Below are 26015 nucleotides of genomic sequence, written 5' to 3'. Positions count from 1 at the left end.
AGGGTATGGTTGATATCCTACTGGGAGAAACTGCTGCCTCCCACTGTAAATCATCCCATGCTCTCACTCAACCCTGGCCAGGTTATTCATATTTCATGCAACATGGGATCTTCACAACCCCTAGTCAGAATCATTGCTACGCTGCCCGCTAAACTTCACCCTGGAACAACATTACCACGACAGCATTACCTCACCCTGGAACAACATTACCATGACAGCATTACCTGGAACAACATTACCATGACAGCATTACCTGGAACAATATTACCACGGCAGCATTACCTGGAACAATATTACCATGACAGCATTACCTCACCCTGGAACAACATTACCATGACCGCATTACCTGGAACAACATTACCACGACAGCATTACCTGGAACAATATTACCATGACAGCATTACCTCGCCCTGGAACAACATTACCACGACAGCATTACCCTGGAACAATATTACCACGACAGCATGACCTCACCCTGGAACAATATTACCATACAGCATTACCTCACCCTGGAACAACATTACCATGACAGCATTACCTGGAACAATATTACCATGACAGCATTACCTGGAACGACATTACCACGACAGCATTACCTCACCCTGGAACAACATTACCATGACAGCATGACCTCACCCTGGAAAAATGTTACCATGACAGCATTACCTCACCCTGGAACAACATTACCACGACAGCATTACCTGGAACAATATTACCACGACAGCATTACCTCACCCTGGAACAATATTACCACGACAGCATGACCTCACCCTGGAACAATATTACCACGACAGCATGACCTCACCCTGGAACAATATTACCACGACAGCATTACCTGGAACAATATTACCATGACAGCATTACCTCACCCTGGAACAATATTACCACGACAGCATTACCTGGAACAATATTACCACGGCAGCATCACCCTGGAACAATATTACCATGACAGCATGACCTCACCCTGGAACAATATTACCACGACAGCATTACCTCACCCTGGAACAACATTACCACGACAGCATTACCTGGAACAATATTACCACGACAGCATTACCTCACCCTGGAACAATATTACCACGACAGCATGACCTCACCCTGGAACAATATTACCACGACAGCATGACCTCACCCTGGAACAATATTACCATGACAGCATTACCTCACCCTGGAACAATATTACCATGACAGCATTACCTCACCCTGGAACAATATTACCACGACAGCATGACCTGGAACAATATTACCACGACAGCATTACCTCACCCTGGAACAATATTACCACGACAGCATTACCTCACCCTGGAACAATATCACCACGACAGGATTACCTCACCCGGGAACAATATTACCATGACAGGATTACCTCACCCTGGAACAACATTACCATGACAGGATTACCTCACCCTGGAACAACATTACCATGACAGCATTACCTCACCCTGGAACAATATTACCATGACAACATTACCTGGAACAATATTACCATGACAGCATTACCTGGAACAATATTACCATGACAGCATTACCTGGAACAATGTTACCATGACAGCATTACCTCACCCTGGAACAACATTACCACGACAGCATTACCTCACCCTGGAACAATATTACCACAACAACATTATTTCACCCTGGAACAACATTACCATGACAGCATTACCTCGCCCTGGAACAACATTACCACGACAGCATTGCCTCACCCTGGAACAATATTACCACGACAGCATTGCCTCACCCTGGAACAACATTACCACGACAGCATTGCCTCACCCTGGAACAACATTACCACGACAGCATTACCTCACCCTGGAACAATATTGCAATTACAGCATTACCTCACCCTGGAACAATATTACAATTACAACATTACCTCACCCTGGAACAACATTACCATGACAGCATTACCTCACCCTGGAACAATATTACCACAACAACATTATTTCACCCTGGAACAACATTACCATGACAGCATTACCTCACCCTGGAACAATATTACCATGACAACATTACCTCACCCTGGAACAATATTACCATGACAGCATTACCTCACCCTGGAACAATATTACCATGACAGCATTATTTCACCCTGGAACAATATTACCATGACAGCATTACCTGGAACAATATTACCATGACAGCATTACCTGGAACAATATTACCATGACAGCTTTACCTCACCCTGGAACAATATGCCCATGACAGCATTACCTGGAACAATATTACCATGACAGCATTACCTCACCCTGGAACAATATTACCATGACAACATTACCTCACCCTGGAACAATATTACCATGACAGCATTACCACACCCTGGAACAATTTTACCATGACAGCATTACCTCACCCTGGAACAATATTACCTGGAACAATATTACCATGACAACATTACCCGGAACAATATTACCATGACAGCATTACCTCACCCTGGAATAATATTACCATGTCAGCATTACCTCACACTGGAACAATATTACCATGACAACATTACCTCACCCTGGAACAATATTACCATGACCGCATTATGTCACCCTGGAACAATATTACCTGGAACAATATTACCATGTCAGCATTACCTCACTGGAACAATATTACCATGACAACATTACCTCACCCTGGAACAATATTACCTCACCCTGGAACAATATTACCATGACGACATTATTTCACCCTGGAACAATATTACCATGACAACATTACCTCACCCTGGAACAATATTACCTCACCCTGGAACAATATTACCTCACCCTGGAACAATATTACTATGACAACATTACCTCACCCTGGAACAATATTACCTCACCCTGGAACAATATTACCATGACAACATTATTTCACCCTGGAACAACATTACCATGACAGCATTACCTTCTGGTTGTTGAGCCCAGGCTGAGCTGGTGGACCTCCCAGGAGGCGGGGCACTGAGAGGTTTGATGTCATAGACAGGAAGTCTGGGGGCAGGGAGCGCCGGCCTAGACTCCACCTCCAGGAACTTTACAAACATCTCAGAGAATGACTGGAAAAGAACAGAAGAGATCAGAAGTATTACCAGAGAAGAAGAACAGAGAACTACCAGAGAAGAAGAACAGAGAACTACCAGAGAAGACGAAAAACAGAAAACTACCGGAGAAGAACAGAGAACTACCGGAGAACAACAGAGAACTACCGGAGAACAACCGGAGAAGAACAGAGAACTACCGGAGAAGAACAGAGAACTACCGGAGAAGAACAGAGAACTACCGGAGTAGAACAGAGAACTACCGGAGAAGAACAACAGAACTACCGGAGAAGAACAACAGAACTACCGGAGAAGAACAACAGAACTACCGGAGAACAACAGAACTACCGGAGAAGAACAACAGAACTACCGGAGAAGAACAACAGAACTACCGGAGAAGAACAACAGAACTACCGGAGAAGAACAACAGAACTACCGGAGAACAACAACAGAACTACCGGAGAACAACAACAGAACTACCGGAGAACAACAGAGAACTACCGGAGAACAACAGAGAACTACCGGAGAACAACAGAGAACTACCGGAGAAGAACAGAGAACTACCGGAGAAGAACAGAGAACTACCGGAGAAGAACAGAGAACTACCGGAGAAGAACAGAACTACCGGAGAAGAACAGAGAACTACCGGAGAAGAACAACAGAACTACAGGAGAAGAACAGAGAACTACAGGAGAAGAACTACAGGAGAAGAACAACAGGAGAAGAACTACAGGAGAAGAACTACAGGAGAAGAACTACCGGAGAAGAACAACAGGAGAAGAACTACCGGAGAAGAACTACCGGAGAAGAAGAACAGAGAACTACCGGAGAAGAAGAACAGAGAACTACCGGAGAACAACAGAGAACTACCGGAGAAGAACAACAGAGAACTACCAGAGAAGAACAACAGAGAACTACCGGAGAACAACAGAGAACTACCGGAGAAGAAGAACAACAGAGAACTACCGGAGAACAACAGAGAACTACCGGAGAACAACAGAACTACCAGAGAAGAACAACAGAGAACTACCGGAGAAGAAGAACAACAGAGAACTACCGGAGAAGAACTACAGAGAACTACCGGAGAAGAACTACAGAGAACTACCGGAGAAGAAGAAGAACAGAGAACTACCGGAGAAGAAGAAGAACAGAGAACTACCGGAGAAGAAGAAGAACAGAGAACTACCGGAGAAGAAGAACAACAGAGAACTACCGGAGAAGAAGATATTTGTGTGTGTGTGTGTCTATATCTATGTGTGTCCATATCTGTGTGTGTGTGTCTATATCTCTGTGTGTCCATATCTGTGTGTGTGTGTGTGTGTGTGTGTCTATATCTCTGTGTGTCCATATCTGTGTTTGTCCATATCTCTCTGTGTGTGTGTGTGTGTGCATAATGTCCATATCTGTGTGTGTGTGTGTGCATAATGTCCATATCTCTGTGTGTGTGTGTGCATAATGTCCATATCTCTGTGTGTGTGTGTGCATAATGTCCATATCTCTGTGTGTGTGTGTGCATAATGTCCATATCTCTGTGTGTGTGTGTGCATAATGTCCATATCTCTGTGTGTGTGTGTGTGCATAATGTCCATATCTCTGTGTGTGTGTGTGCATAATGTCCATATCTCTGTGTGTGTGTGTGTGTGCATAATGTCCATATCTCTGTGTGTGTGTGTGCATAATGTCCATATCTCTGTGTGTGTGCATAATGTCCATATACTCACGTTGTTGAAGCCCCCCTGTCCTGCTCCAGGTCTCTGTGGTGTGTTGGGGACACTCTGTACAGCTCTGCCTCCCAACCAGCCGGACACCCAGCCGCCGACACCATGGCCTCCCTCCTCCTCCAGCAGCTACAGGGACATAGGTTAGAGGTCAGAGATCACGATTAGTCAGGGACAGAGTGAGGTGACCACCAATCCGGGATTAGAGGTTACGTAGATGTGGAGAGTCGACTCCAACAAAAGAGTTGATTCCTCGAGAGCCGGAGTCGACTCCAAAAGAGTTGATTCCTTCACCACCGAGAGCCGGAGTCGACTCCAACAAAAGAGTTGATTCCTTCACCACCGAGAGCCGGAGTCGACTCCAAAAGAGTTGATTCCTTCACCACCGAGAGCCGGAGTCGACTCCAACAAAAGAGTTGATTCCTTCACCACAGAGAGCCGGAGTCGACTCCAAAAGAGTTGATTCCTTCACCACCGAGAGCCGGAGTCGACTCCAACAAAAGAGTTGATTCCTTCACCACAGAGAGCCGGAGTCGACTCCAACAAAAGAGTTGATTCCTTCACCACCGAGAGCCGGAGTCGACTCCAAAAGAGTTGATTCCTTCACCACCGAGAGCCGGAGTCAACTCCAAAAAATCCTGGAGTCATTCCATTTCTCTCCCCCCAGGCAGCTGACGTAACCTACTGATTACCCTTGAATATTTAGTTGTGATTGTCAGACGGCTCCATACGCAGCGCTAATCAGCGCACACATTCTAACGTCGCACCTGTAGATAATTATAGCTCATTTTAGTTTTGTTAGACTAGAAATCGGAGTCGAGAGAGTCAACCCCAAAGATCCCTGGAGTCGTTCACAGCCAGTCAGCACTAAGTGTTTCACGCAAGAGTTTTACATATTGACTCTTGCAAAGTCTCGAGGTGGGGGGGGTCCGACATTTATATCTTTGACATTTGTGAGGCTAGGGGATATTTCGATTGTTATTTGGGGGGTGGGGGGGGGTTCTGATTTGCTCTGGGGGGGCCCATTGCCCAGCTTCTATAATTTAAACCCTGGCAGCCCACATGCCATCAGTTAGTGCCGTGCTCTCAGGGGACACGTTATAAAATCACCTCAGCCCAGGCCGGAGGGGTCAGCCTATCTGTGGCTGGACTCTGACCGGGGTCACTGATCATGGCTTGTTTCCTGTCCCGATAAGCTCAGTGGTGTAAACATTGGAAAAACAACATGCTTCCTCAAGGGTGTTGAAATCCCTGAGTGATTGGTCCAAAACACTGTTCCAACCCAGTACAACACTCCTTGAGTGATCGCTGATTGGTCCAAAACACTGTTCCAACCCAGTACAACACTCCTTGAGTGATCGCTGATTGGTCCAAAACACTGTTCCAACCCAGTACAACACTCCTTGAGTGATCGCTGATTGGTCCAAAACACTGTTCCAACCCAGTACAACATTCCTTGAAAGATCGCTGATTGGTCCAAAACACTGTTCCAACCCAGTACAACACTCCTTGAGTGATGGCTGATTGGTCCAAAACACTGTTCCAACCCAGTACAACACTCCTTGAGTGAGGGGAAACTATCATAAGTTAGGGGACACTCAACAGCAGTGGTCAACAACCTCATCGGAGTCCAGATTCCCTTCGGAGTCGGAATGCAAGCCAGCATTATTTATTTATTTTTTAAGTGTGACTTAAAAAACATGCCAATGCAAAATTGTGATCGACCAGGAATGCCTTGCAGATCAACCAGTAGATCGTGATTGGTGACCAGGAATGCCTTGCAGATCAACCAGTAGATCGTGATTGGTGACCAGGAATGCCTTGCAGATCAACCAGTAGATCGTGATTGGTGACCAGGAATGCCTTGTAGATCAACCAGTGGATCGTGATTGGTGTCATCGTGGGGTATTGTGATGTCATCGTGGGGTATTGTGTTTAGAGGAAGTAAGGAGAGGAGGGGCAGAAAGAGGAAGTAAGGAGAGGAGGGGCAGAAAGAAGAAGTAAGGAGAGGAGGGGCAGAAAGAAGAAGTAAGGAGAGGAGGGGCAGAAAGAGGAAGGAGAGGAGGGGCAGAAAGAGGAAGTAAGGAGAGGAGGGGGAGAAAGAGGAAGTAAGGAGAGGAGGGGGAGAAAGAGGAAGTACGGAGAGGAGGGGCAGAAAGAGGAAGTACGGAGAGGAGGGGCAGAAAGAGGAAGTAAGGAGAGGAGGGGCAGAAAGAGGAAGTAAGGAGAGGAGGGGCAGAAAGAGGAAGTAAGGAGAGGAGGGGCAGAAAGAGGAAGTAAGGAGAGGAGGAGCAGAAAGGGGAAGGAGAGGAGGGGCAGAAAGAGGAAGGAGAGGAGGGGCAGAAAGGGGAAGTAAGGAGAGGAGGGGCAGAAAGAGGAAGTAAGGAGAGGAGGGGCAGAAGGAGGAAGTAAGGAGAGGAGGGGCAGAAAGAGGAAGTAATGAGAGGAGGGGCAGAAAGAGGAAGTAAGGAGAGGAGGGGGCAGAAAGAGGAAGTAAAGGAGAGGAGGGGCAGAAAGAGGAAGTAAGGAGAGGAGGGGCAGAAAGAGGAAGTAAGGAGAGGAGGGGCAGAAAGGGGAAGTAAGGAGAGGAGGGGCAGAAAGAGGAAGAAAAGAGGAGGGGTGTTGACAGTCACCTGGTTGACCTCATCCTTGTCCAGTCCCAGGACACTACCCATGAGCCTCAGCACCTCGGAGCGTTTGGGTTTCGGGGTGTGGAAGTATCCCATGAACAGGTTCCGCATCAGAGCCCTGAGCAGACAGAATATAAATAAGAGTTAGCAGCCATGTCTGAGCCAGAAACAGCACGTAGGGGAGGAGCCTATCTCGTGTTTCTGTAGCGTGAGGCAGCTTGATGTACAAATACACCCCCCTGGACCACAAAGAGTCATTACACAGGCATGATGGGGAAATTAACACGGCCTACAATCTATTACATTTAGCTCTATTAACACGGCCTACAATCGATTACATCTAGCTCTATTAACACGGCCTACAATCTATTACATCTAGCTCTATTAACACGGCCTACAATCGATTACATCTAGCTCTATTAACACGGCCTACAATCTATTACATCTAGCTCTATTAACACGGCCTACAATCTATTACATCTAGCTCTATTAACACGGCCTACAATCTATTACATCTAGCTCTATTAACACGGCCTACAATCTATTACATATAGCTCTATTAACACGGCCTACAATCTATTACATCTAGCTCTATTAACACGGCCTACAATCTATTACATATAGCTCTATTAACACGGCCTACAATCTATTACATATAGCTCTATTAACACGGCCTACAATCTATTACATATAGCTCTATTAACACGGCCTACAATCTATTACATATAGCTCTATTAACACGGCCTACAATCTATTACATATAGCTCTATTAACACGGCCTACAATCTATTACATATAGCTCTATTAACACGGCCTACAATCTATTACATATAGCTCTATTAACACGGCCTACAATCTATTACATATAGCTCTATTAACACGGCCTACAATCTATTACATATATCTCTGTTAACACGGCCTACAATCTATTACATATATCTCTATTAACACGGCCTACAATCTATTACATCTAGCTCTATTAACACGGCCTACAATCTATTACATATATCTCTGTTAACACGGCCTACAATCTATTACATATAGCTCTATTAACACGGCCTACAATCTATTACATATAGCTCTATTAACACGGCCTACAATCTATTACATATAGCTCTATTAACACGGCCTACAATCTATTACATATAGCTCTATTAACACGGCCTACAATCTATTACATATAGCTCTATTAACACGGCCTACAATCTATTACATATAGCTCTATTAACACGGCCTACAATCTATTACATATAGCTCTATTAACACGGCCTACAATCTATTACATATAGCTCTATTAACACGGCCTACAATCTATTACATATAGCTCTATTAACACGGCCTACAATCTATTACATATAGCTCTATTAACACGGCCTACAATCTATTACATATAGCTCTATTAACACGGCCTACAATCTATTACATATAGCTCTATTAACACGGCCTACAATCTATTACATATAGCTCTATTAACACGGCCTACAATCTATTACATATAGCTCTATTAACACGGCCTACAATCTATTACATATAGCTCTATTAACACGGCCTACAATCTATTACATATAGCTCTATTAACACGGCCTACAATCTATTACATATATCTCTGTTAACACGGCCTACAATCTATTACATATAGCTCTATTAACACGGCCTACAATCTATTACATATATCTCTATTAACACGGCCTACAATCTATTACATATAGCTCTATTAACACGGCCTACAATCTATTACATATAGCTCTATTAACACGGCCTACAATCTATTACATATAGCTCTATTAACACGGCCTACAATCTATTACATCTAGCTCTATTAACACGGCCTACACATTGTCGTTAACGCTGTTAACTTCAGTAGTTATAATCACAACCTCTGATCAATTTACATGAAAGATGTGATTAAATACCAGGGATCAATTCCAATTGAAGTCAGACAATTCAGGAAAGTAAACTGAAATACCAATTCAATAAGACCGAAAAGGAAAAACAAGTCATTTTAAAAAGTTAGTCAAATCACTTCCTGAATTGAATGACTTTCATTTGAATTGCCTCCAGCCCTGTTAAGCATTACATTTAGTCAGTGTAGTGTTTAAATAAACCATATTTAGTCAGTGTAGTGTCAAAATAAACCATATTTAGTCAGTGTAGTGTGTTAAATAAACCATATTTAGTCAGTGTAGTGTGTTAAATAAACCATATTTAGTCAGTGTAGTGTGTTAAATAAACCATATTTAGTCAGTGTAGTGTCTAAGTACACCATATTTAGTCAGTGTAGTGTCTAAGTACACCATATTTAGTCAGTGTAGTGTCTAAGTACACCATATTTAGTCAGTGTAGTGTCTAAGTACACCATATTTAGTCAGTGTAGTGTCTAAGTACACCATATTTAGTCAGTGTAGTGTTGAACTTACTGGTCTACTTGTCCCTCTGTGCTATTCAGCAGGTTCATCAACTTGTCCTGAGACTCTTCCAACATCTCCTGCCTCACATCAACTGTAACACACACACACACACACACACACACACACACACACACACACACACACACACACACACACACACACACACACACACACACGTTCAATGCGCTGCAGCTCCTCAGAAGTCTGAAGCGTGGTTAGTTTGGCTATACCTCAACAGCCGTGTCCCAGAGACAGCAGAGCCGTGTCCCAGAGACAGCCGTGTCCCAGAGACAGCCGAGCCGTGTCCCAGAGACAGCCGTGTCCCAGAGACAGCCGTGTCCCAGAGACAGCCGAGCCGTGTCCCAGAGACAGCCGTGTCCCAGAGACAGCCGTGTCCCAGAGACAGCCGAGCCGTGTCCCAGAGACAGCCGTGTCCCAGAGACAGCCGTGCCCCAGAGACAGCCGTGCCCCAGAGACAGCCGTGCCCCAGAGACAGCCGTGCCCCAGAGACAGCCGTGTCCCAGAGACAGCCGTGTCCCAGAGACAGCCGTGTCCCAGAGACAGCCGTGTCCCAGAGACAGCCGTGCCCCAGAGACAGCCGTGCCCCAGAGACAGCCGTGCCCCAGAGACAGCCGTGCCACAGAGACAGCCGTGTCCCAGAGACAGCCGTGTCCCAGAGACAGCCGTGTCCCAGAGACAGCCGTGTCACAGAAAGCTTCAGTCATCAGGGAGGCAGATCAGGGCATGTTGGCCCTCAGGACAACATTCAGCCTGGTACACACTTTATTTCCCATAAGGCCCTGGTCAGAAGTAGAACACTTTATTTCCCATAAGGCCCTGGTCAGAAGTAGAACACTTTATTTCCCATAAGGCCCTGGTGGAAGTAGAACACTTTATTTCCCATAAGGCCCTGGTGGAAGTATAACACTTTATTTCCCATAAGGCCCTGGTCAGAAGTAGAACACTTTATTTCCCATAAGGCCCTGGTCAGAAGTAGAACACTTTATTTCCCATAAGGCCCTGGTGGAAGAAGAACACTTTATTTCCCATAAGGCCCTGGTCAGAAGTAGAACACTTTAATTCCCATAAGGCCCTGGTCAGAAGTAGAACACTTTATTTCCCATAAGGCCCTGGTGGAAGTAGAACACTTTATTTCCCATAAGGCCCTGGTGGAAGTAGAACACTTTATTTCCCATAAGGCCCTGGTGGAAGTAGAACACTTTATTTCCCATAAGGCCCTGGTGGAAGTAGAACACTATTTCCCATAAGGCCCTGGTCAGAAGTAGAACACTTTATTTCCCATAAAGTAGAACACTTTATTTCCCATAAGGCCCTGGTCAGAAGTAGAACACTTTATTTCCCATAAGGCCCTGGTCAGAAGTTCCTTCATGCTAGATAAAAAGCCTGACATAAGATGGCTATTGTCCTATAAGGCCCTGGTCAGAAGTAGAACACTTTATTTCCCATAAGGCCCTGGTCAGAAGTAGAACACTTTATTTCCCATAAGGCCCTGGTCAGAAGTAGAACACTTTATTTCCCATAAGGCCCTGGTCAGAAGTAGAACACTTTATTTCCCATAAGGCCCTGGTCAGAAGTAGAACAATTTATTTCCCATAAGACCCTGGTCAGAAGTTCCTTCATGCTAGATAAAAAGCCTGACATAAGATGGCTGCTCTCCTCCCCCCCCCCTCTCTCCTCTCCCCCCTCTCTCTCCCACCTTGTTTTTTGAGCTCTTCTAGCTGTTCTTCCTTTAGGTCCAGCTGGTCAGTGAGTCTGGAGGCTGAGTCCAGAGCAGCATTAGCCTCATCTAGGTTGATCTGAGAGAGTGACATAGCAAGAGACAGAGAGGGCGAGAGAGACACAGAGCGAGAGAGACACAGAGCGAGAGACACACAGAGCGAGAGAGACACAGAGCGAGAGAGACACAGAGCGAGAGAGACACAGAGCGAGAGCGACACAGAGCGAGAGCGACACAGAGCGAGAGAGACACAGAGCGAGAGAGACACAGAGCGAGAGAGACACAGAGCGAGAGAGACACACAGAGCGAGAGAGACACAGAGCGAGAGAGACAGAGACACAGAGAGACAGAGAGACAGAGACAGAGCGAGAGAGACAGAGCGAGAGAGACAGAGCGAGAGAGACAGAGCGAGAGAGACAGAGCGAGAGAGACAGAGCGAGAGAGACAGAGCGAGAGACAGAGCGAGAGAGAGAGCGAGAGACAGAGCGAGAGAGAGAGAGAGACAGAGCGAGAGAGAGAGAGAGAGACAGAGAGAGAGACAGAGCGAGAGAGAGAGACAGAGCGAGAGAGACAGAGCGAGAGAGACAGAGCGAGAGAGACAGAGCGAGAGAGACAGAGCGAGAGAGAGAGAGCGAGAGAGAGACAGAGCGAGAGAGAGACAGAGCGAGAGAGAGACAGAGCGAGAGAGAGAGAGAGACAGAGCGAGAGAGAGAGACAGAGCGAGAGAGAGAGAGAGAGCGAGAGAGACACAGAGCGAGAGAGACAGAGCGAGAGAGACAGAGCGAGAGAGAGACAGAGCGAGAGAGAGAGACAGAGCGAGAGAGAGAGAGGGATATGATAAGTAGACCAATAAGTCAGAATGTAACATTTATTTGTATTTATTTCACCTTTATTTAAACCAGGTTGGCAAGTTGAGAACACCTTTATTTAAACCAGGTTGGCAAGTTGAGAACAAGTTCTCATTTATTGCGACCTGGCCAAGATAAAGCAAAGCAGTTCGACAGATACAACAACACAGAGTTACACATGGAGTAAAACAAACATACAGTCAATAATACAGTATAAACAAGTCTATATACGATGTGAGCAAATGAGGTGAGATAAGGGAGGTAAAGGCAAAAAAGGCCATGGTGGCAAATTAAATACAATATAGCAAGTAAAACACTGGAATGGTAGATTTGCAGTGGAAGAACGTGCAAAGTAGAAATAAAAATAATGGGGTGCAAAGGAGCAAAATAAATACATACAGTAGGGGGAGAGGTAGTTGTTTGGACTAACTTAAGGACTATATGATTGAGGAGTGGATGTGTACTTGATGAGTCGTTCTGAAGTGTCCTACCTGAAGTGCTGAGGCCATGTCCTCCAGTTTAAGTGCTTTTCTTCTCCACTCGTCCTTCTCCCTCTTGTATTTATCGAGCTCTGACGAATACATGGCTTTCTCTTCTGTTGGGAGGAGAACAGAAGAGAAGAGGTTCATATCTTTATAAAGACCAGAAGAGCTCTGTTTTCTCTGTCGGAGTTGATGTTGCCTTTAGATGAGACTGGTTCCAGATCTGTGTGTGGTATAGCATCAAGTTGGCTATAGAGCACAAACAGATCTGGACACCAGGCTATATAATCACTACAGCCTCAGTGACCATAGAGTTGGCTATACAACACTAACAGATCTGGACACCAGGCTATATAATCACTACAGCCTCAGTGACCATAAGAGTTGGCTATACAACAGTAACATATCTGGATACCAGGCTATATTCTCCCTACAGCCTCAGTGACCATAGAGTTGGCTATACAGCACTAACAGATCTGGATACCAGGCTATATTCTCCCTACCGCCTCAGTGACCATAGAGTTGGCTCTACAGCACTAACATATCTGGATACCAGGCTATATTCTCCCTACAGCCTCAGTGACCATAGAGTTGGCTATACAGCACTAACAGATCTGGATACCAGGCTATATTCTCCCTACCGCCTCAGTGACCATAGAGTTGGCTCTACAGCACTAACAGATCTGGATACCAGGCTATATTCTCCCTACAGCCTCAGTGACCATAGAGTTGGCTATAGAGCACTAACAGATCTGGATACCAGGCTATATTCTCCCTACCGCCTCAGTGACCATAGAGTTGGCAATATAACACTAACAGATCTGGATACCAGGCTATATTCTCCCTACAGCCTCAGTGACCATAGAGTTGGCTATAGAGCACTAACAGATCTGGATACCAGGCTATATTCTCCCTACAGCCTCAGTGACCATAGAGTTGGCTACACAGCACAAACTGATCTGGGACCAGTACTGGTTGACCTGGTCCCAGACCTGTTAGTGCTCTTACCAACTCCTACGGTCCTTATCATGGCATTACATCTACACAGCACAAACTGATCTGGGACCAGTACTGGTTGACCTGGTCCCAGACCTGTTAGTGCTCTTACCAACTCCTACGGTCCTTATCATGGCATTACATCTACACAGCACAAACTGATCTGGGACCAGACCAGCGGAGGCCAGTAGTCTTGCCTTGCTGGAACTGCTCCAGCACCATCTGGAGGTTGGACAGGGACACGGCGTACTGGTTGACCTGGTCCCGTGCTGCTCTGAGCTGAGTCAAGGCCTCGTCTCTCTGCCTCACCGTTCCACTCAGCTGCTCCTGGAGAGACTCCACCTGGAGAGACGCCTGGTGGCTACGAGACAAACGAAGAAGAAGGATGACTCTCGTTTTCCTCCTCCTCCACCTTTTGCTACCCAAACCTCGCTGCGTGTAACAAAAGACACTGACTCAACTCCAGCCACTTTAATAATGGAAACCTCGCTGCGTCTAATATAGAGTGGCTGCTGCCAACACACCGACTCAACTCCAGCCACTTTAATAATGGAAATGGATGTCAAATATATCACTAGCCACTTTAAACAATGCTACTTAATATAATGTTTACATACCCTACATTACTCATCTCATATGTATATGTATATACTGTACTCTATATCATCTACTGCATCCTTATGTAATACATGCATCACTAGCCACTTTAAACAATGCTACTTAATATAATGTTTACATACCCTACATTATTCATCTCATACGTATATACTGTACTCTATACCATCTACTGCATCCTTATGTAATACATGTATCACTAGCCACTTTAACTATGCCACTTTGTTTACATACTCATCTCATATGTATATACTGTACTCGATACCATCGACTGCATCTTGCCTATGCCGCTCTGTACCATCACTCATTCATATATCTTTATGTACATATTCTTCATCCCTTTACACTTATGTGTATAAAGGTAGTAGTTTTGGAATTGTTAGGTTAGATTACTTGTTGGTTATTACTGCATTGTCGGAACTAGAAGCACAAGCATTTCGCTACACTCACATTAACATCTGCTAACCATGTGACCATTAACATCTGCTAACCATGTGACCATTAACATCTGCTAACCATGTGACCATTAACATCTGCTAACCATGTGACCATTAACATCTGCTAACCATGTGTATGTGACCATTAACATCTGCTAACCATGTGACCATTAACATCTGCTAACCATGTGACCATTAACATCTGCTAACCATGTGACCATTAACATCCGCTAACCATGTGACCATTAACATCTGCTAACCATGTGGTGTATGTGACCATTAACATCTGCTAACCATGTGACCAATAACATCTGCTAACCATGTGACCATTAACATCTGCTAACCATGTGACCATTAACATCCGCTAACCATGTGACCATTAACATCTGCTAACCATGTGACCATTAACATCTACTAACCATGTGACCATTAACATCTACTAACCATGTGACCATTAACATCTGCTAACCATGTGTAGGTGACCATTAACATCTGCTAACCATGTGACCATTAACATCTGCTAACCATGTGACCATTAACATCTGCTAACCATGTGGTGTATGTGACCATTAACATCTGCTAACCATGTGACCAATAACATCTGCTAACCATGTGACCATTAACATCTGCTAACCATGTGACCATTAACATCCGCTAACCATGTGACCATTAACATCTGCTAACCATGTGACCATTAACATCTACTAACCATGTGACCATTAACATCTACTAACCATGTGACCATTAACATCTGCTAACCATGTGTAGGTGACCATTAACATCTGCTAACCATGTGACCATTAACATCTGCTAACCATGTGGTGTATGTGACCATTAACATCTGCTAACCATGTGACCAATAACATCTGCTAACCATGTGACCATTAACATCTGCTAACCATGTGACCATTAACATCCGCTAACCATGTGACCATTAACATCTGCTAACCATGTGACCATTAACATCTACTAACCATGTGACCATTAACATCTGCTAACCATGTGTATGTGACCCATTAACATCTGCTAACCATGTGACCATTAACATCTGCTAACCATGTGACCATTAACATCTGCTAACCATGTGACCATTAACATCTGCTAACCATGTGACCATTAACATCTGCTAACCATGTGACCATTAACATCTACTAACCATGTGACCATTAACATCTGCTAACCATGTGTATGTGACCCATTAACATCTGCTAACCATGTGTTATGTGACCATTAACATCTGCTAACCATGTGACCATTAACATCTACTAACCATGTGACCATTAACATCTGCTAACCATGTGACCATTAACATCTGCTAACCATGTGACCATTAACATCTGCTAACCATGTGTATGTGACCATTAACATCTGCTAACCATGTGACCATTAACATCTACTAACCATGTGACCATTAACATCTGCTAACCATGTGACCATTAACATCTGCTAACCATGTGACCATTAACATCTGCTAACCATGTGTATGTGACCATTAACATCTGCTAACCATGTGTATGTGACAAATACATTTGATTTGATAGTGCAGAACACAAACTTTCAATTGGACGTACATTTCTGTGTGTTCGTGGACACGGGACAATAAAGTTTTTATCCTTCTGTAAACTCAACCAACACCAGTGATAAACACACCATCTGTTTTCAAGGGGTCTTGTTCATTAGGACACACAGTAGCAAAAAAATGTTTCAAGACGTTTCAAAAACGTTCAGATAGTACTTCCCTGTTTCATCTTCGTTCCTACTGAACATGTTTACCTGGTGCTCTCCACCTGACTGGAGGAAGTGGCCAGTCTGTCATCCAATAGCGTGACTCTCTTGCGTAGCTCCGCCTCCCTGTCCTCCGCGGCGAGGACCTCCCGTGTGTAGGACTCCTCTATCTCCAGCAGGTGGTTACGTAGTCGGTCCAGCTCCAACTTCAACCGCTGCTCTCTGTCCTTCACATGTTGCAGCTGAGAGAGAGGAGACAGACGGAGAGAGAGAGAGGAGACAGACGGAGAGAGAGAGAGGAGACAGACGGAGAGAGAGAGAGGAGGCAGACGGAGCGAGAGAGAGAGGAGGCAGACGGAGCGAGAGAGAGAGGAGGCAGACGGAGCGAGAGAGAGAGGAGACAGACGGAGCGAGAGAGAGGAGACAGACGGAGCGAGAGAGAGGAGACAGACGGAGCGAGAGAGAGGAGACAGACGGAGCGAGAGAGAGGAGACAGACGGAGCGAGAGAGAGGAGACAGACGGAGCGAGAGAGAGGAGACAGACGGAGCGAGAGAGAGGAGACAGACGGAGCGAGAGAGAGAGAGACAGACGGAGCGAGAGAGAGAGACAGACGGAGCGAGAGAGAGAGAGACAGACGGAGCGAGAGAGAGGAGACAGACGGAGCGAGAGAGAGAGAGGAGACAGACGGAGCGAGAGAGAGAGGAGACAGACGGAGCGAGAGAGAGAGAGAGACAGACGGAGCGAGAGAGAGAGGAGGCAGACGGAGCGAGAGAGAGAGGAGACAGACGGAGCGAGAGAGAGAGGAGACAGACGGAGCGAGAGAGAGAGGAGACAGACGGAGCGAGAGAGAGGAGACAGACGGAGCGAGAGAGAGAGGAGACAGACGGAGCGAGAGAGAGAGGAGACAGACGGAGCGAGAGAGAGAGGAGACAGACGGAGCGAGAGAGAGAGGAGACAGACGGAGCGAGAGAGAGAGGAGGCAGACGGAGCGAGAGAGAGAGGAGACAGACGGAGCGAGAGAGAGAGGAGACAGACGGAGCGAGAGAGAGACAGACGGAGCGAGAGAGAGAGGAGACAGACGGAGCGAGAGAGAGAGGAGACAGACGGAGCGAGAGAGAGAGGAGACAGACGGAGCGAGAGAGAGAGGAGACAGACGGAGAGAGAGAGAGGAGACAGACGGAGAGAGAGAGAGGAGACAGACGGAGCGAGAGAGAGAGAGGAGACAGACGGAGCGAGAGAGAGAGAGGAGACAGACAGAGTGAGAAAAACAGAGAGAGAGAGAGAGAGAGAGAAAGAGATACAGGGAGAGGGGTCACATGGGGATTTGATATTTACCAACAGCAGAACCAATTTCACTACAAATAATATTTGATTGCCATATACATAAATATATCTGATAAGGAATGTATCATGAACGTGTTCCGTATCGCCTACGACTGTGTTCCGTATCGTCTGAGACTGTGTTCCGTATCGCCTACGACTGTGTTCCGTATCGCCTGAGACTGTGTTCCGTATCGTCTGAGACTGTGTTCCGTATCGCCTGAGACTGTGTTCCGTATCGCCTGAGACTGTGTTCCGTATCGCCTACGACGGTGTTCCGTATCGCCTGAGACTGTGTTCCGTATCGCCTGAGACTGTGTTCCGTATCGCCTGAGACTGTGTTCCGTATCGCCTACGACTGTGTTCCGTATCGCCTACGACTGTGTTCCGTATCGCCTGAGACTGTGTTCCGTATCGCCTGAGACTGTGTTCCGTATCGTCTGAGACTGTGTTCCGTATCGTCTGAGACTGTGTTCCGTATCGTCTGAGACTGTGTTCCGTATCGCCTACGACTGTGTTCCGTATCGTCTGAGACTGTGTTCCGTATCGTCTGAGACTGTGTTCCGTATCGTCTGAGACTGTGTTCCGTATCGTCTGAGACTGTGTTCCGTATCGTCTGAGACTGTGTTCCGTATCGTCTGAGACTGTGTTCCGTATCGTCTGAGACTGTGTTCCGTATCGTCTGAGACTGTGTTCCGTATCGTCTGAGACTGTGTTCCGTATCGTCTGAGACTGTGTTCCGTATCGTCTGAGACTGTGTTCCGTATCGTCTGAGACTGTGTTCCGTATCGCCTACGACTGTGTTCCGTATCGTCTGAGACTGTGTTCCGTATCGTCTGAGACTGTGTTCCGTATCGTCTGAGACTGTGTTCCGTATCGTCTGAGACTGTTCCGTATCGTCTGAGACTGTGTTCCGTATCGTCTGAGACTGTGTTCCGTATCGTCTGAGACTGTGTTCCGTATCGTCTGAGACTGTGTTGCGTATTGGTTATGAATGTTGTGTTGCGTATTGGTTATGAATGTGTTGCGTATTGGTTATGAATGTGTTGCGTATCGGTGGTTATGAATGTGTTGCGTATTGGTTATGAATGCGTTGTGTATTGGTTATGAATGTGTTGTATTGGTTATGAATGTGTTGTGTATTGGTTATGTATTGGTTATGTATTGGTTATGAATGCGTTGTGTATTGGTTATGAATGTGTTGTGTATTGGTTATGAATGCGTTGTGTATTGGTTATGAATGCGTTGTGTATTGGTTATGAATGCGTTGTGTATTGGTTATGAATGTGTTGTGTATTGGTTATGAATGCGTTGTGTATTGGTTATGAATGCGTTGTGTATTGGTTATGAATGCGTTGTGTATTGGTTATGAATGTGTTGTGTATTGGTTATGAATGTGTTTACAACCCCCCTAACAGGTGTCTTTCAAATAATAGCAGTGTGTGATGGGGTGGGCGATATGGCCAAAATATCTTACGATACATTTCACACTTTTTACGCCCTTTTATGTTTTTGAATAATAAAAGACCACCATTTCCCTACCAGAAACCCTGGCCGGGCCACCGTTTCCCTACCAGAAACCCTGGTGTGTGTCCATCCATCCTACCTCTGTCTGTACGGCTGTCGTCTCCATCTGTTTCTGTTTGAGAGCCAGCATGACCTGGTCTCTCTCCTGCTGGAAGGCCACAGCTTTCTCCTGCATGGACCTCAGCTCGTTCAGGAGCTGGTTGAGCTCTCCAGACTTCTGGCTGTTGCCCTGGGAAACGTATCAACAAAAATATTTAAAAAATATTTGTATCAAACAGCGGGTTCTGCTTCCCGCTCTTCTGACTGTTGCCATGGGACACCGCAATGGAACGGTCAGGTTATAAAAACACACACCTGATAGGTGCAGTGAAAGTGTTGTTTTACAGGGACAGGAAAGAATACATAAACTGATCAGTTTGAGAAAAGATTTAACCAAGTGTTCGAAAATGTATTTAAACTATTTAAATAGCCTATTTTACTTCTTTGATTGAATTTCTCTGTCCTTCACTAGATCTGTAATCTATTACTAATTATAAACTGGGTGGTTCCAGCCCTGAATGCTGATTGGCTGACAGCCATGGTATATCAGACCGTATACCACGGGTATGACAAAACGTTTACTTACACTGCTCTAATTTACGTTGGTGACCAGTTTATAATAGCAATAAGACACCTCTGGGGTTTGTGGTATATGGTCAATATACCACGGCTAAGGGCTGTATCCAGGCACTCCGCGTTGCGTCGTGCTTAAGAACAGCCCTTAGCCGTGGTATATTGGTCATATATCACACCTCCTCTGGCCTTATCGGTTCAATAAAGGATTTGAGTTATGGCATTTTAAGTCCCCCAATGATCATTCTCCCAAAAATGTGTAGTTAGTAGTTTAGAGTAACTGATTTTTGTACAGAACAAACATCCTAACCTGTTCTCTGTCCTTGAGCATCTTCTCCATGGCGGCAGCCTTCTCCGACATGGCGCTCCTCTCAAACTCCTTCTCCCTCATGAGGAGGGACACCTGCATGTTGGTCTCCTGCAGGGCTCTGAACTCTGACTCCTTCTCCCGGCTCCGCTGGGCCACAGCCTCGTTCTCATCCTTCAATACAATTCAAATAACTTTAAAAATTGTCTAGGTTTCAGCCAACAACGGAAATATATCTTAATATATCTTATATATCTCAATCCCCTTCAGACAGTACACTTGACCCTCACACACGAGGGTCAAGCTGCAGTCTAGTGCCGCTGGATAGAGAGCATGTTGTGGGTTTAAGGGCCTTGCTCAAAAACCCAACGTCTTTAGGATGTGAATTTAGCAGCCCTCCAGATTTCAGGTCAATCCAGCCCAGGATTCGAACTGGCTACCTTCCGGTTAAAAGTTTGAACTCCTTAGCCGCTAGGCTACCTACCTTCAGCTTCCTGGTATCCATCTCCAGGATAAGAGCTCGCTCCTTCAGGTTGGTCACGGCCTGTTTTAACACCTCGTTGTCGCTCTCACGGTTCCTCAGGCTCTCACTCACCTGGAGAAATAAACAAATGCACAGATTGAATGGCTGCTAGAACGTCCTACTTTGCACCTATGTGGACACTCAAAATGGCTGCTAGAACGTCCTACTTTGCACCTATGTGGACACTCAAAATGGCTGCTAGAACGTCCTACTTTGCACCTATGTGGACACTCAAAATGGCTGCTAGAACGTCCTACTTTGCACCTATGTGGACACTCAAAATGGCTGCTAGAATGTCCTACTTTGCACCTATGTGGACACTCAAAATGGCTGCTAGAACGGCCTACTTTGCACCTATGTGGACACTCAAAATGGCTGCTAGAACGTCCTACTTTGCACCTATGTGGACACTCAAAATGGCTGCTAGAACTTCCTACTTTGCACCTATGTGGACACTCAAAATGGCTGCTAGAACGTCCTACTTTTCACCTATGTGGACACTCAAAATGGCTGCCAGTCCACCATTTATGGCATAATTCACTTGAATTGACCGTTGTACTCATTCTAATGAAGGGGTCATTAGTCACTTGATTCAGACTTAAGGTTACATTTAAGTCTTAATAGCGCACACGCTGTGCCTTCCTCATATCACACACACACACACACACACACACACACACACACACACACACACACACACACACACACACACACACCTGGGTGAGTTGATCTCCTTTAGTCTTGATGAGCAGGTCTTTCTCCCTGACAGAGCGCTGCAGAACGTCCAGTCTCTCTCTGACCTGTCTGGCCTCCTCGGCCTGGCCTCGCTGCTCGCTGTCTGACACCTGGGCTGAGTTACACAGACGGTGGTTATTCTCCTGCAAGGTCCTGATCATAGTCTCCCTCTCAGACAGGAGGGCTCTCAGAGACTCCAACTCCTGTCTCAGTCCTTCCTGGTTCCCTGGTGTTGCAGGTGCTGCCACCTGGTGTCTGGGAGGTTCCACTGCAGCAGGAGGCTGGGCAGTAGACGTCAGGGCAGCAGACAGTGGGGTGACTTGGGGACTCTGCGCCACACTGTCCAGTTTCCCCAGGAGGACATCTTTAGTACTGCTCAGCTGGCTGATGGTCTGTTGGACGTGGGCTAGTTCGTGACTGAGACTGCCGAGCTTCCTCTCCTTCTGCTCATAGCTGTGGATCAGACGGCTGTAGTCCACGGAGAGAGTCGAGGTGCAGTCGTTGTCTGCATCCACCTACAGGATCAGAGACAAACAATCCTTTATTCATCCCAATAAGGCTGCTGAATGACGAATCACTAGTAGGTTCAGCGGGCTGGCCGACTCGTCACGTTGTAGTTGACAGAAGGGGTTGGGCGATGTCAACCTTTGTCCTATCGTGATCATGTGCCCATAAAACGTTATGATTTACGATGCCAACACCCCAATTGGGAACCCTCAAAAAAAGAATAAACAGAAAACTCAGCTAAAAAAAGAAGACAAATGATTATGTTGTTGAAAGACTTTCCTTTCAGGTGGAGGAGAAGAAGAGATCTGTCTGTGTGTCATGATGGACCAGTGTCTGATGAGGGACAGGCTGTCTTAACGTAGTGAGTTACAGGAATACATCATGATGGACCAGTGACTGTCTGATGAGTGTCTATGGTGATGTCTACAGGGTCTATGGTGATGTCTATGGTGATGTCTATAGGGTCTATGGTGATGTCTATAGGGTCTATGGTGATGTCTACAGGGTCTATGGTGATGTCTACAGGGTCTATGGTGATGTCTACAGGGTCTATGGTGGTCTACAGGGTCTATGGTGATGTCTATAGGGTCTATGGTGATGTCTATAGGGTCTATGGTGATGTCTATGGTGATGTCTACAGGGTCTATGGTGATGTCTGATGTCTACAGGGAATATGGTGATGTCTATAGGGTCTATGGTGATGTCTATAGGGTCTATGGTGATGTCTACAGGGTCTATGGTGATGTCTACAGGGTCTATGGTGATGTCTATAGGGTCTATGGTGATGTCTACAGGGTCTATGGTGATGTCTATAGGGTCTATGGTGATGTCTACAGGGTCTATGGTGATGTATATAGGGTCTATGGTGATGTCTATGGGGTCTATGGTGATGTCTATAGGGTCTATGGTGATGTCTACAGTGTCTATGGTGATGTCTACAGGGTCTGTCTACAGGGTATATGGTGATGTCTATAGGGTCTATGGTGATGTCTACGGGGTCTATGGTGATGTCTATAGGGTCTATGGTGATGTCTATAGGGTCTATGGTGATGTCTATAGGGTCTATGGTGATGTCTACAGGGTCTATGGTGATGTCTACAGGGTCTATGGTGATGTCTATGGTGATGTCTACAGGGTCTATGGTGATGTCTATGGTGATGTCTACAGGGTCTATGGTGATGTCTACAGGGTCTATGGTGATGTCTATGGTGATGTCTATGGTGATGTCTACGGGGTCTATGGTGATGTCTACAGGGTCTATGGTGATGTCTATAGGGTCTATGGTGATGTCTACAGGGTCTATGGTGATGTCTATGGTGATGTCTATGGTGATGTCTATGGTGATGTCTACAGGGTCTATGGTGATGTCTACAGGGTCTATGGTGATGTCTACAGGGTCTATGGTGATGTCTACAGGGTCTATGGTGATGTCTACGGGGTCTATGGTGATGTCTACAGGGTCTATGGTGATGTCTATAGGGTCTATGGTGATGTCTACAGGGTCTATGGTGATGTCTATGGTGATGTCTACAGGGTCTATGGTGATGTCTACAGGGTCTATGGTGATGTCTACAGGGTCTATGGTGATGTCTATGGTGATGTCTACAGGGTCTATGGTGATGTCTATAGGGTCTATGGTGATGTCTACAGGGTCTATGGTGATGTCTACAGGGTCTATGGTGATGTCTACAGGGTCTATGGTGATGTCTACAGGGTCTATGGTGATGTCTACAGGGTCTATGGTGATGTCTACAGGGTCTATGGTGATGTCTATAGGGTTTATGGTGATGTCTATAGGGTCTATGGTGATGTCTATGGTGATGTCTACAGGGTCTATGGTGATGTCTACAGGGTCTATGGTGATGTCTATAGGGTCTATGGTGAAGTCTATAGGGTCTATGGTGATGTCTATAGGGTCTATGGTGATGTCTATAGGGTCTATGGTGATGTCTATAGGGTCTATGGTGATGTCTATAGGGTCTATGGTGATGTCTATAGGGTCTATGGTGATGTCTACAGGGTCTATGGTGATGTCTATAGGGTCTATGGTGATGTCTATAGGGTCTATGGTGATGTCTATAGGGTCTATGGTGATGTCTACAGGGTCTATGGTGATGTCTATAGGGTCTATGGTGATGTCTATAGGGTCTATGGTGATGTCTACAGGGTCTATGGTGATGTCTACAGGGTCTATGGTGATGTCTACAGGGTCTATGGTGATGTCTACAGGGTCTATGGTGATGTCTACAGGGTCTATGGTGATGTCTATAGGGTTTATGGTGATGTCTATAGGGTCTATGGTGATGTCTATGGTGATGTCTACAGGGTCTATGGTGATGTCTACAGGGTCTATGGTGATGTCTATAGGGTCTATGGTGAAGTCTATAGGGTCTATGGTGATGTCTATAGGGTCTATGGTGATGTCTATAGGGTCTATGGTGATGTCTATAGGGTCTATGGTGATGTCTATAGGGTCTATGGTGATGTCTACAGGGTCTATGGTGATGTCTATAGGGTCTATGGTGATGTCTATAGGGTCTATGGTGATGTCTATAGGGTCTATGGTGATGTCTATAGGGTCTATGGTGATGTCTACAGGGTCTATGGTGATGTCTATAGGGTCTATGGTGATGTCTATAGGGTCTATGGTGATGTCTACAGGGTCTATGGTGATGTCTACAGGGTCTATGGTGATGTCTACAGGGTCTATGGTGATGTCTATAGGGTCTATGGTGATGTCTACAGGGTCTATGGTGATGTCTATAGGGTCTATGGTGATGTCTATAGGGTCTATGGTGATGTCTACAGGGTCTATGGTGATGTATATAGGGTCTATGGTGATGTCTATGGGGTCTATGGTGATGTCTATAGGGTCTATGGTGATGTCTACAGTGTCTATGGTGATGTCTACAGGGTCTGTCTACAGGGTATATGGTGATGTCTACGGGGTCTATGGTGATGTCTACGGGGTCTATGGTGATGTCTATAGGGTCTATGGTGATGTCTATAGGGTCTATGGTGATGTCTATAGGGTCTATGGTGATGTCTACAGGGTCTATGGTGATGTCTACAGGGTCTATGGTGATGTCTACAGGGTCTATGGTGATGTCTATGGTGATGTCTACAGGGTCTATGGTGATGTCTACAGGGTCTATGGTGATGTCTACGGGGTCTATGGTGATGTCTACAGGGTCTATGGTGATGTCTACAGGGTCTATGGTGATGTCTATAGGGTCTATGGTGATGTCTACAGGGTCTATGGTGATGTCTATGGTGATGTCTATGGGGTCTATGGTGATGTCTATAGGGTCTATGGTGATGTCTACAGTGTCTATGGTGATGTCTACAGGGTCTGTCTACAGGGTATATGGTGATGTCTATAGGGTCTATGGTGATGTCTACGGGGTCTATGGTGATGTCTATAGGGTCTATGGTGATGTCTATAGGGTCTATGGTGATGTCTACAGGGTCTATGGTGATGTCTATGGTGATGTCTACAGGGTCTATGGTGATGTCTATGGTGATGTCTACAGGGTCTATGGTGATGTCTACAGGGTCTATGGTGATGTCTATGGTGATGTCTACGGGGTTTATGGTGATGTCTACAGGGTCTATGGTGATGTCTATAGGGTCTATGGTGATGTCTACAGGGTCTATGGTGATGTCTATGGTGATGTCTATGGTGATGTCTATGGTGATGTCTATGGTGATGTCTATGGTGATGTCTACAGGGTCTATGGTGATGTCTACAGGGTCTATGGTGATGTCTATGGTGATGTCTACAGGGTCTATGGTGATGTCTATAGGGTCTATGGTGATGTCTATAGGGTCTATGGTGATGTCTACAGGGTCTATGGTGATGTCTACAGGGTCTATGGTGATGTC

At 45.8% G+C, this 26015-nt stretch overlaps 1 protein-coding gene across 1 annotated transcript in view; it reads right to left on the bottom strand.

The window, feature by feature from the left end:
* Positions 1-26015, bottom strand: part of trip11 (thyroid hormone receptor interactor 11) — a 97933-nt gene that overhangs the window by 5973 nt on the left and 65945 nt on the right. Inside the window, exons 22-33 of the mRNA XM_065025034.1 lie at positions 21605-22138; positions 20850-20960; positions 20369-20539; positions 19526-19675; positions 16647-16840; positions 14019-14182; positions 12835-12938; positions 11475-11574; positions 9767-9848; positions 7353-7467; positions 4723-4848; positions 2872-3019 (exon numbers count right to left, since the gene is read on the bottom strand). Of these exons, the coding sequence (XP_064881106.1) occupies positions 2872-3019; positions 4723-4848; positions 7353-7467; positions 9767-9848; positions 11475-11574; positions 12835-12938; positions 14019-14182; positions 16647-16840; positions 19526-19675; positions 20369-20539; positions 20850-20960; positions 21605-22138 (1999 nt within the window). The remainder of the gene's footprint in view (positions 1-2871; positions 3020-4722; positions 4849-7352; positions 7468-9766; positions 9849-11474; positions 11575-12834; positions 12939-14018; positions 14183-16646; positions 16841-19525; positions 19676-20368; positions 20540-20849; positions 20961-21604; positions 22139-26015) is intronic.

The sequence above is a fragment of the Oncorhynchus nerka genome, linkage group LG12, assembly GCF_034236695.1.
Source record: "Oncorhynchus nerka isolate Pitt River linkage group LG12, Oner_Uvic_2.0, whole genome shotgun sequence".
Lineage (NCBI taxonomy): Eukaryota > Metazoa > Chordata > Actinopteri > Salmoniformes > Salmonidae > Oncorhynchus > Oncorhynchus nerka.
The sequence above is the reverse complement of the archived record's forward strand: the minus strand, read 5'-3'. Positions and strand labels throughout refer to the sequence as shown.